This window comes from Sceloporus occidentalis, unplaced genomic scaffold, assembly GCF_023333645.1.
Source record: "Sceloporus occidentalis isolate IW3139 unplaced genomic scaffold, rSceOcc1.0.p SCAF_126, whole genome shotgun sequence".
Classification (NCBI taxonomy): Eukaryota; Metazoa; Chordata; class Lepidosauria; order Squamata; family Phrynosomatidae; genus Sceloporus; species Sceloporus occidentalis.
The window spans coordinates 2,719,919-2,733,066 of NW_028317106.1; the positions used below are offsets into that span (position 1 = coordinate 2,719,919).

General features: G+C 40.4%; 1 protein-coding gene across 1 annotated transcript in view; it reads right to left on the reverse strand.

The window, feature by feature from the left end:
• LOC149281972 (ankyrin repeat and fibronectin type-III domain-containing protein 1-like) overlaps positions 1 to 13,148 on the reverse strand; it is a 68,402-nt gene that overhangs the window by 44,054 nt on the left and 11,200 nt on the right. Inside the window, exons 3-4 of the mRNA XM_089498855.1 lie at positions 9,008 to 9,202; positions 6,845 to 6,958 (exon numbers count right to left, since the gene is read on the reverse strand). Of these exons, the coding sequence (XP_089354981.1) occupies positions 6,845 to 6,958; positions 9,008 to 9,202 (309 nt within the window). The remainder of the gene's footprint in view (positions 1 to 6,844; positions 6,959 to 9,007; positions 9,203 to 13,148) is intronic.

Consider the following 13,148-nt stretch of genomic DNA (forward strand, 5'->3'; position numbering starts at 1 on the left):
GGGGGACAGCATTTTCCCCCCCATCAGATCCCCACTTTATCCCCATCTCTCACACTGGGAGTCACACTCCTATCATACCCAGGCAGCCAGTACATGCTGGTACAGGGTGGCTGTAAGTGACGTGCAGACCCCATATTGCTGGCAGCATCAATACACAAGGGGGGCAGCTAGCTAGGTTTCAGCATGTACTGGCTGACTTGGCATGATAGGAGTGTGATTGCTAACAGCAATCATAGTCCCATCATGCCTAGGTTCCAGCACTTACACATCCAACCAGTAAATGCTGGAACCTAGGCATGATGGGACTGTGATTGCTGTTAGCAATCACACTCCTATCATGCCAAGTCAGCCAGTACATGCTGAAACCTAGCTAGCTGCCCCCCTTGTGTATTGATGCTGCCAGCAATATGGGGTCTGCACGTCACTTACAGCCACCCTGTACCAGCATGTACTGGCTGACTTGGCATGATAGGAGTGTGATTGCTAACAGCAATCACAGTCCCATCATGCCTAGGTTCCAGCACTTACACATCCATGCTATCACACACACACTCATTAATTCATATACTCATTCATTCACAGATTCATTCCCTCAATCACACATACTCATTCAAACACCCTCCACACCCCCTTACCTGCACTGAAGCTCCTCGATGCCGCTCACGGACTTCAGCAGGGGGCGCGGCCTCAGTCTGCGTTCTCTGGTACTGCACAGAGGAAGCAGGATGTGATGGGATGTCACGTGAACTCTGCTGGGTTCCGCTTCCTCTGTGCAGTACAGAAGACCCTCCCACAGGTAAGTAGCAGGGCTCGAGATGCGGACCGCGTAAGATCGGTTGCCCTGGTTGCCGATCTTACGAGGGCCGCACCTCGAGGTCTCGCGGGCCGCATTTCCGGCGTTTCTATTGGGGGGGGGTTCCTGCGGCCCTGGGGGGAATTTCTTAATTATTGGTCCCCCCCCCTGCATGAGTTACTGGGGGGGGTCTGTCCCCCCGGTTCCTACGCCCATGATTGCAGATTTGAGAAACCGACTGTTATCCGCCTTAAATATACATGTCTGTATTAAGCTAAAGTCAAGGAATGAAAGCGTAAGAACAATAGATGGAGGCGTCTTGGAGCAAAAGAAGATAAAATGCAATATCTTTTGTTGGGTCAACAATTGCTGCGTGCACATGAAAGAATTAACATTCTCTTTCATGAGTTAACTTTTCTTTATTTAGAATTCTTGTTAAATTAAATTGAGAAGAAAAAAGTAGATAGTAAGCCTTTTCTTGAGAAATGGTTGATTAATCAGTGAGCCGTGACAGATAAACCAGCCCCACAGGAAAAAAAAGGAAATTGGAGAGGTTTTTTTCCTTGGTGTTTGATAAATTCAGGCTGCAGGGGATATGAATACCGACATCTCTCCTGGCATTTGGTTTCCATTGTACAAATTAGACATCTGAGTTGGGGAAAGAAAAGGCTTTGCCTCTCTTTAAACAAAAATCTAAATATCAAAACCGAGGGGAAAATGGTCAAACAAGCCGGTGTTCTGTGGGAAGTCTTCTGCCGTTGCCTAATATATTGTCAGCCAGCTTGGTGTACTTAGTGAGGAGTACACCAGCGTATTTGCATCGAAACAATATGTTTCACGTGTACATCGATTCATCACAGAATCTGCAAAATCTCCACAAACTCTAGGTCAACATTTGCCGAAATACTTGTCGTGAAGAATAGATACATTTAAGAAGAATTCACTTCACAAAAATTACATTTCACAAAAATACATTACAAAGCCCAATTAAACCAAAAATCTTGTCTGAGGCGGTCCAGACGTTCTGCACTGGGGAGCATGATGGAGGTTGGATTTTTAAATGAAAACAACCAAGAATATTAGTGTCTTCAAATGGACTCTGATCAGGGGAAAGCCTGTTGGGTAAACGCTGCAATGTGGCCACATCCGATGTACTCTTATATTTATATAAGAAGACTTTTACCCAGTACGAACTTGCTGCCTCAGTGGAGGGGGGTTCTGATCTTCCATATCTCATCTTTATTTCTTCATTCTGCTGGTTAGGACAATATTCTGGCAATTCCAGTAATTTCTCCTGCTGTTTCCAAACTCGCCATATCCCCTGGAAGGCTGTTCCATATGTCATGTGTTCCCATATGCCACTCCACCTTCTAAGCTCACTGCCCATTTTCTTACTCATCCCAATTTCTTAGACTTGATGCAGTTAAATCAGAACTTTCTACACTATCATTTGGAATAGATCTGTGTGCATCATTATTCCAGTGCCTCTAACCCCAGTGAAATATTCTCACTTCTGTTTTATGTTTCCAACTAATTTTGGAATCCATACTACCCAGTATGTCATACCTTATGAGCTCACAAGAAACCACAGTAATCTGTACGGGTAGGAACAAATATATTACATGGGAGTGTTAAAGATAAAAGAAAAAAAACGAATTGTGTGCTTTTGGCAAGCTCCGTGTAAGGATATTGTTACAATGAGCAGTTAAGGGGTTTGCTTTTGTATCTCACTGCCTGGGGACGTAAACCTCTGCCCAGTTATAATCTCCCAATCCTTTCTTCTATTTACGGGAGACAGAGGAGAGGAAAAAATGCTTTGAAATAATTAGAGCAAGATTTTTACATTTCTTAATTACAATGGAGTCTGAAACTCAATTAGTCTACACGGCAGAATTGACAAAATTCTTTTCATGTAGTTTTAATTACAATTCAGGACAATAACATATACCCGAATAACTAAAGCTTCTCTTGATTACTGTTCTGACTCAGGGAATATGCTGAACCTGTGTATAGTTAATTCCATATGCGCCCTGCTTGCTGCAGTGTTGATAAGAATTACTAGTGACATGCTTTTGGTGCACAGATGAATTGTTTACTGTAGGATGTCCCTTTAAAATCCTGCCAATAAACAGCCGTATTTTGTTCACCGCGATTTGCTTCGCAAAAAGATTTATTATATTGTTACATCATGTGGCAGAAAAAAAAAAAAAAAAGAGTCCAGAGAATTCAGTTTTCAAATTAAAGCTTGTTCCAAAAAAATACATCAGCGTGTTCTTTAGATTCAGGTGCTGAACATCTACGATGAGTGTAATTATATATATATATATATATATATATATATATATAATATTTTATATGGTGCCCTAAAATTAACTGTACTAGAAATTCTAATAACCAGTTCTGAAGTTCGCTATAACCCAGCATCATCCCGTCTTATATTTTTGATTGTGCAAATAGAATTGTTTAGTTGCGTCAATACATTTAATATTTCACTACAGTGATGCCTCAAAAACAAAGTAAACGCTGAATTTAGTCAAGGTAACAGTAACCATTATGGGAGAGACATTACAGGATAAAACCATAATAATCACCCGTGTATAGACACTGAGCAGGGAAGCCCTTCAAATAACTCTGTGGCTATAGACCCTGCCACGTAACTCAACATTACAACAGGCCAGTTTATTGAAGACAAAGGCCAGGGCTACAGGCAAAGTGGCACATGCCAGTTATCAGGATGGCAAATCCAAGGAGGCAGACATGCTAGGGTTATGGTAATTGTCCTCTTTTTCCCAGTGGATTCTGGGCGTGAACTGCAACCAATCTTTGCAGAAATGGATACTCACATGTATTAGTAATTGCACATTTTTTTCTGGCTATATAGTCAACACTTGAAAAGCCTCTGTTCAAAGCAGAAAAGACAGATATGTTTTATAAAAACCAACATAATGTTATTAAAGATGAATTTCTTGGCCATGATAATTATGTAACCATTTCAGTTTAATTTAACCTTTTATTGTTGCGTGTGCGCAAAATACAGTCAGATGGTAGGATGAAGTATTAAAGAAGTCTTCAACCAGCCTGAGGGCGGCTGTTAGGTTTAAATGTTACCAAAAGGAGTAACCTCCGCTTTCGAGGAGGAATGGCTGACGGCAGCATCTCTGCAGGACAGGTAAGTGAAGCACACAGAGCACAGCGGCTGTCAATGTGACTGCTAAAGAAATAAACATCGTCAAATGCTAAAGTCACCAAGCCAAAAGTCTTGTTAATGCACAAGCCCAGTACAATCCACAGACTGCATTTCACGGAGCCACAGAATACCTTCTACATCACAGCCAAGTATTAGGCACATTCCCTCCTATTCTGCTCTCAGCAACTGGACTCTGACCAAACAAAGAAAATATTAATCATGTTATATGATCATCACCATCTCTGACTGTCTTCTCTTCTGATTACTTTCTCTACAGCAATACATGCCAATTCTCTGTTAAATCACACTTCATGTCCCAAAGGCCTGATATTCAGGTCATATGCAGTTGACAACCCACCTTATTTTTAGGGACAGCCTGGTAAGGGTTGTGTTTAAGGAACCTTTTGTACAGCAATCTTGTAGAACAATGTATGCAGTTCATCTCCCTGTGCTAGTCCAACAGCCAATTCACATCAATTTTAATGGCTACCCTTGGTAAGGTACTACCATGCTGGAATAGTAACGCTCTACATGAAAGTATATATCGCCTGCCAAATCTAAGGGATGTTGTTCTTCTGTCTGATATGCTGTAAAAACTTTGTAAACTGAAGATGGGATGAGAAAACGTAGTACCCCAATATTCTCTGCTTTCCTTTGTAATCTGGACATATAGTGTCTTGAAAAGCACAATGTTTGCAGTCACTTCTGTTTACAGACACAGTGGCAAGTGTAGTCTTACTAAAGTATTGAACTGCTGAGCACATGATGGCCGTGTTTCCATTCTGTAGCAGTTTTTTGATTCCAGGAAATATCCCAATTGAATTACTAACCTGAAGCCAAGGACTGTGTTCATAATAAGGCAATCACTGTTTAATGGTGTTTTGGAAGGCTCTGGAATACAGTACTACCTGTATTTTGGCAGTGATGTCACCGGTGTACAGACAAGGCCACAGTCTGGAACTTCAACTGAACAGTTAATGGCCAAGTCCGTACGAAGCACACAGACCAATCCATGGCTTATAGACTGAAGGGACCTAAATGTATCAACAAATCATCATAAAGCTTTCAGGCACATAAATTTAAAGTGTTGGGATCCATATTTCTGGGTGAGCCGACCTGCGGACTTAGCCTATATACCCTTTAAAAACCCTTACAAATTTCCATGGCAGTGCCTTCAAAACTGTTCAGTAAGGTTCTAATATAGATCCCCGAGGGAACCCTTGCTCATCAGGAGTTTAAGATAAATCGGAGATATATCTAAGCCAATGTGGATAGGAATTTGGCTTAAAGAGCACATGGGATTGGGTATTGCTCCGGGTACTGGTAAAATTCCTTCACCTTGGGCGGGATTCTCCCCTTTTGTAAGTGGTGCCATGCCAAGAAAGAACTATATTCCTGATCTGTGTCTGTAAGCGCATTTTGATTGTGTATTTTTCACATTGGGCCCTCACTGACGTACTGGAAGTAACCACAACGGTGTTGTAATGTTCCACTGATACAAAGTTACTGTCATAATGTGTGCCATCTCTATAGTAACAGCTGTTGAGTGCCTTTTTGCCAGAAATCTATGATTATGGAACTTGCGCCTTGTTCAAAGCAGAACACATAACTGGAATTTTTGACCAATCTCTTGAATTTTCCAACATTTTCAATCCGAAAGAAATTGTCCTATACCCTCCCATCTCTAATTACAGTTTGGCCCCAAAAGTATTTTTACTAACGGAGACAACACCCTTTCTGTCGCTGAGAATGTGCTAGGCTGGGAGCCTTAGCTTGTGATACATGATGAAAAGCTGTGTTTTTAATTCACTTTTTATTTTCCTTGACCGTGATACAGAAATATCAAATGTTTTCTAGCCCTTGTGTTAGAGACGTAAACCATTCCATGACAAACAAACCTCGATGTTCTATGTCAACTAGTGTTGTGGGGTGAGCAATGCCTTGAGCGTCCCCTCTGGCACACAAAGGGTTAATGTATATTTCTCTGTAGAACATATAATTTTGCCAACACTGGTCTCTCTCCGGCTCTCATTAGTCAGTATATGGAACTGGCAGGTCAGATATCTCCAAGGTATACTCATTACAAACAGTCAACAAGATTACAGCAGCTGGCTGGAGATTCACAATTAAAATCCCCTGGGCAGATGTTATTAGAACTCAATGAGCTGGAACCCAAGTGTCTCACTCATTGTGAATTACACACACTGCATATTTTAGTCAGTAATTCTTTAAATTAAAGTAACGGATAAAGGAGGCTCCTATCTCCAATGTAAACTCACTAAACTGAGTTCTAATGTTTGAAGGAGGTTCTTCCTGTGCAAAGGACCAAGTGAGATGATGTCAGGCAACATCAAGGTCTTGATGAGTGCACAGGTGTAGTTCTAAAATACATGAGACACAAACACTAAGATCACTTACCTGCAGAATTCTAAATAACTAAATATATAACTGTGTACATACCAACTGGCACACAGTACAACAAAGGGACAGGTTCTGCCATTCCCTGTTTCTGAGAACAGTTTCAGTGTTTTCTCCACTGCTTGGATTAGGCATATCCAAAAGTGGTTTGTATGCAGCAAAATGCACTGAAAGGAGGGTATTAGCATCAGTATGAATGTTACACGAGATTGCTGCTACCATATGAACGCAACACTGTTGCAATCTAACCATGCTTTGCTGCCAATGTTTTGTGGGTCTTTTCATGAAGATCATACTGCAATAAATGTGCCAGTTATCTAATGCAGGCAGTCATGGCAATTACATAAGTGAACTTATGGAAATATTTGATAGACACAGAAATGTCTCCTAAATATATAGGGACGATGTGAGATCAACAATGAAAAGGTGGTTGGAGCATTTCATACCTCTATATTTGGTCACCACAGCAGAGTTCACACTCAGAGGCTCCTGGAATGTGACCGTGAGTGATGTACTGCTTGTTATCATCAGACAGACATTGGTTGGCGCTTCGGGTGTTCCTGGAATAGGAAGCGTACATGAAAACCAAAAAAAAAAATACACAGAAAGGGTAGCACACCCTAAAAGCATACACATTCAGATTCTGGGGTGCTGCTGAGAGTGGGTTAAAAAGCAGTGCAGTCCCATAGGCGTCGACAACCTACGCAATATATGGCCATATAGTGTGATGGAATCCCCAATGTTTATACTGCAAATGTTGTGTATACATGAAAACCAAACCACATGAGGGAGCTGAAATAAAGCCGTGGGTATGAATGGGACTATTAGTCTCACATTTGTGATATGCCATTGATGGATAGTGCTGCTGATGCTCTGTAAAGAGGGAAGACAATTTAAAGACCTAGTTAGCATGATGCCTGTACCCCTGGTGATAAAGGGACATTTCATGAGTCATGTTGGGTTAACTAACCTGAAGTTTGCAGGAGGGTGGAATGTTGCTTAATATCACTATACATTACACAGGGTCAGCTCAGCCCTAACTGGGGCAGCTATCAGTGATGCACAGTGGAGCTTCCTTGTACAGCAGAGGGGTGAATAAGCAAACAGAAGGAAGCAATTGCTCTCTTGGCCCGCTACTGATTTTAGGTCATAAGTAGAAGCCTGTCTATCTTGTGTGTTTTACTCCTCCATTTCCCATATAGCTCCTTTATCGTATCTAGAATATTAAAGATTTAAGGCATTTCTACATGGCTCTTTCCTGCTGCTATATTTCGAAGCCAGCTGTTTACAACATACATATATATATATATATATAAATAATAATTGCAGAAACATCAAAACCAGATGACACTCCAGGCTGCACGTCAACAGAAGATGTGATCCTTCCTTTTTTTATGTCTTTTTCTGTAGTGTGAATGAAAACTTACAGCAGCCTATTGGTCCGTGCTCATATATTTGCAGCAGGGTGCATTTATTTCCCATTGGAAAAAAACAGATGTTTGTATCTCATTTTGTCGTGTTCACATTCTGTGAGCTTGTTTTGCACATGGCAGACCTGTAGTGACGCGGCTCAGAAAGAAGACATGGCGTGCGATACTACAGGAAGAAAGCAGCGATGCGTGTGAGGACAATGAGGCAGCCTACCAAGAAAAGAGGTATTTCCGCAATGTGGTATTCCCCATCACATGCATGTAAAGAGCTCCTACTGACACATACTAAGTGCTGTTAGAAGCCTGAGAGGATCTATTTGCAGAGTGATAGTGGTCTGCAGCGGCCGGAGGAGCTTGCCACCATTCCCACATGGTGGGAGGAGAGAGGGTGCCGCCTTGATGTGCCAGTTGGAAGTATGGCTAACACTTCCTTGAGGGGATAGTTGAAGAAAGAAGGCTTGTTGAAAATGGCCAGTCCGTTCTATCCATGCTATCATAGAAGAGCCTTTTTGGACTCAAGCCTTTTCAGAGTCTGCTGGACGTCCCTCTGTGCCAGAAAGGACCACCCAGGCAGGCCGGACACACTGTGCTCTCTCAGGAGCTGCTCAGAGCCAGCACTAATTGCTTTACTATACTCTGCGTACAGGACAAACGCGACTCGCAATGAATTTAGAAAAAGCCGGGGGTGCTTGAGTTAATGGACAGTCAAAAATGTTTTCGTGGATGGTTACAGCTTCACTCTGTACTGCTTCATTTTAATGTACTGCAGTCTGGGTTTGTAGATAATGACACCCAATTATGCAGCAGGGATTAGTAATCTTTTTAATTAATAGTGCACTTGAACAAAATAAACTGAAGGATTTATGAGTTATTGCTCACAGAATGTCGCTGCTGGGAAGTTTTTGGGGGAGGGTATAACAAACAATACAACTGTATAAATTTGGTGTCATATCATCACAATCAATCCTAATTTATGACATATAATATCCTTAGAAAACCCATCAAGGGAGCACAGAAATGATCCAGCTCAAGTCCTTGTTATTGCAAACAGCCCAGTGGTTTTATGGCACACAGGCCAACGAATGGAAGAGCTGATGGTGGTCTAGGTATATATTGATCCGCTTTACAGGGAATTCGGCCTCAGTCGCTGTACTCCTAGTGTTGATGAATATTACTCACGTGCGTGATCATAACCTGCCTTCATCCTCTTATACAGGCGATATCTCCACTCCCAAGACTTGAGTTGCTTGTCCTTCTCGCTGCTGTCGACACCCAGCCCTTCATTCTGTATCTTTGCAGACAGTTCATTTACTCTCTGTAGGGCCTCCTCAACCAAAGTGTTCAGGTGCAAGGATCTGCTTTCAAGGCTGACAACTGCAGAACATAAGGGAGAAAATACTGCTGTAGTGAAAAAAAATCAAACAATGAAATAACATGTAAATAGTAAACACTCTCCAGCTTTCTCATCTATTATTCCAATCTGCCGTGTCCCAGGGGGCCTGACCCATTCACCAGCTCAAATGCATTGGAACGGACCCTGCAAACACTTAGAAGAGACGCATAGATGTTGAACAATGTGACATGGTCCCAAAACAGTATTTTATTGTTTGGAACATTATCTCGATTACTGGTGCTTTTTTATTTTTAAAGCGCCAACATACTCCATCAAGGTGTACAAGGGGGCAGACAGAAGAAGTTTGATCATTCTGTAGAACAAAAGCTGAGAAACGGCCTGTTGAGACAATTCTTACTAGTTCATCCAAGACAAATATTAAATTGCAATACATAAAAAATGCTACAACTTCAACCTAGAAAAGGTTTTGAATATTCTACTGCAAAAAGAGAACATTGGTTTTGCTTTTGAATATTTTAGGCTTTTCAGCTTGGATACTAAATTCTTTTAGTACAAGAAGCTCATTCAGGCCTTACAATGATTTTCAGATCACATCTGCACCTCTCTCTCAGCAGGGCTTTGGAGGACACTCAAAACACGAGGTTCAAAATAAATCCATTACTGATGATTTGCCCAATACATCCAGAATTCCCAGGCATTTATTTGTACACAACAGAAAATATGAATATTTTTAAAAGTAAACAACCACAAGGCTCTCACATTCTTTCCTTCTTAAAAAAATAGAATAATTTTATATTAACAAATGATGCGGGCAGATCCTAAATATCCACTATGGGTACTATGTGAGCAACGCTTCCTCTGTTTGCCATGATACTTCAGTGCACACTGCATAATTCTAATTTCAGCACAAACATGAAGTTATCGCCCGCTTCCTGAACTCTCCCTGGCTTGTTCAAGTGAACTTTGCACAAGCCTCTAGTTTCTTTGCAAAGCTACTATCACAAATATCTTCGGGGAAGCAGCAACTTGAAACAAGGTATGGCAACAAGATGCTTGGGGATGTTAGATGCAGGAACCAACACAGCGTTTTCAGAAGCCCATTTTAATTCTGAATATAAGAGTCTGTGGAGGTTCCATCCCTAGAGAACATATGATAAGAAATGTAGGCACCAGCTGTAAAGTTTTATGAGCCACGGCTCCCTGGATCTGGGGTTTGTCCAGCCTTGGCTACACCAAACATTACTGAGGCGTGAAAAGCTGGTATACTGATTGCCACATTCTTGGCTCGTTACATATCAATGCTTAGCACGTAGACATCCGCTTTGGAGTGGGGAGAAAAATAGAAAGTTTTACACAGATTATGTAAAGAGTGAAGACAAGAAGAATAACAGACTGAGAACATGATACGGCAGATTAAAATCGACACATCATGTAAACTCTCACTCACCACTCCTACTGATAACGCTCAAGCATGTTCATACAGTGTCAAGCCTGTACATGACTCATGTTACACACATTTTTTAATTCAATAAAGGAAAGATTAATGCCAACGGTATAATATCCATTCTAGAACCACATTGGTGCGCTCTGGTGTCCATTCACTTCTTTTTATGGAGCATTCCATTGTCGGCATCATCCTACTTGATCTTCTCAATCAGTCTCCGTACATTAAGCGACTTCATGGGTCTAAGAACGAACTACTGAATGTACGGGAGACCAGTCAGAGAACACTTACATCTACATTGACTTAGTATAAAACCCCAACTCAGATAAATAGATCTATTAATGGTGCTGTTCCTCTCAACAAAACAGACAAAACATTAACTGCACTCCCTAGTGTGTAAAGCAAATAAATCCTAGGCAGATTTAGTACATAAATCCAAATACCTTTTTCAGTTTATATGACAACAACCTACCAGTGCCTGGAAGGGTTCCTGCAAGAAATATCTCAAAGGAAATATTTTTAACTAATGGAATTATCTGGATTATAGAATTAAAAAGTTATTTGTTGTTAAATGCAATAATCCTAAAGCTATATAGAGTCTCATTGCATGTGTTTCTTTAAATAAAATAAAAAAAAAACATTTTATAGTAATATACTCTTACCCAAATCATTGGTAAATTAGAAGAAACTAATAATCTAAAAAAGAACCACAACAAAATGTAAGACACCCCATTTATTCTACATTTCAAGTACCCTTAAAAATCCCCAAAAAACACTGATATAATTACTGCTGGGATTACAGGTCCCTCTTCATATTAATGCACCAATAGTAAATATTATTTCTTGGGAAAATACAAGTGAGCATTTTTGTAACATTGATCGCTTACTCAAACTTTCTATTTTCAGGCTGGCTGTCTGCCTTAATTACACGGATTGAATACTAATTTATGAATCCACTAAAACCCCCTCAAACTAAATTTATTTACAGATGATGTCAATGAATTATTTTTTTATATATTTTTTACTGCTGTTTAGAACACTCAGGACTGTGTTTTTAAGACACATGTGTCACGGCTAATGAATGTTGCCTTAGCAGTCAATCACAGACTCTAAATAGTGTCACACTTCTCAGGGGGAAAAAACGCCATGAACCGTGACAGAAAAATAAACAAATAAACAGAAAAACCCCTCTTTCATGGATTGGTAATATATGCTAAATCCCCTGGGGGAATTAACAGAGGGCGAGAATAAAAGATAATGAAGCTGTTGTGGATAATTTTTAAAGTAGGTGGACCGACGCTGAAAGATTTGCTTAGTATTTTTTTTTTAATCTCTACTGGAAAAATTGTGATATTTGTAGCCCGAACATGCAATTTCCTGCAGATTGACATTGGTCTTAAATGTTGTTAGTGAAATTAACTTTAAATTAGTGGTATAGTCTTAAAAGCAGCCTCCACTAACAAAATAAGTCTTATTGTAGCCTCCATGAGAGAACACACTAGATTTAGACAGTTTGTAGAAAAAAGTTTCTGAATGGGAGTCATTTTAGACACAGGTGAGTTGTGGAAAATGGTGTAATAATTTAACAGGATTAAGTCAGCTACAAGAAGCAAAAACATAACAAAAAGTGTAAGAAAGTAAAATAATAATAATGCTTAACGGCCTTTAATAAACTAGCATTTGAGTGATAGAGATGAATATGACACATAATATACAAAAACAAAATCCAGTTTCACACAATCCAACACGAAACAAAAATGATTTAGAATCTCTGTCCAAGTTCTTGGAGATTAGCCATATACAGTTAGTGTCTGTACCATGTAGCTGGCAGAGTCTCTGTGTTGAGATACTTATTTCCTTAAAAAAAAAAAAAAAAAAATCACCTAAAGCATTTTGTATGAAAAGGAGCTACATATACACGAGTTTAGGTGCTAAGTCCTTAATCTTTTGAACGTTCTCATATAACCTTAAGATAATAGTGACATCATTTCCAAAAGAAGAGCCTTTACTTGCAACACACACTCAGACTAAAGTACAGGACATGACGATGATCCAAGAGGGACAAAATAAACTGTGTTAAATGTCTCCACAGGCGCCTGTCATCACCTTCCCTTAATCCACAGCATCAAAGATCTCAGGGTCATCATATTAATGGGGTATTTTTTGGAAACCAAGAAGATAAAACTCATAATTCAGGCCTAAATCATGATAAAGAATTTATGTAATGCTATCAACACAATCAATCTTACACATAGGCTGTGGCAGTCTACAACAGCAAAAGAGACTGCTGTGAGGTCTGGGGGTTAACTGTGCTTCCTCAGCCGCTGCGAAGGAAAAAAAGTTGACAAGTGCTTCAAGTGGCTTTAGGGCCACAGGGAAACCAGGTCCCCAATCTTCTGAGGCTCAAGACCCCTTTAAAAGATATGCAGCCCTTTCCTTCCCTCCCAGACTGAAGTCAAGGGAGGTCAGGATCCTTTAGGGCCTCCTCTGAAGAGGAGACACACTTAAGTCTTCAAGGTGGG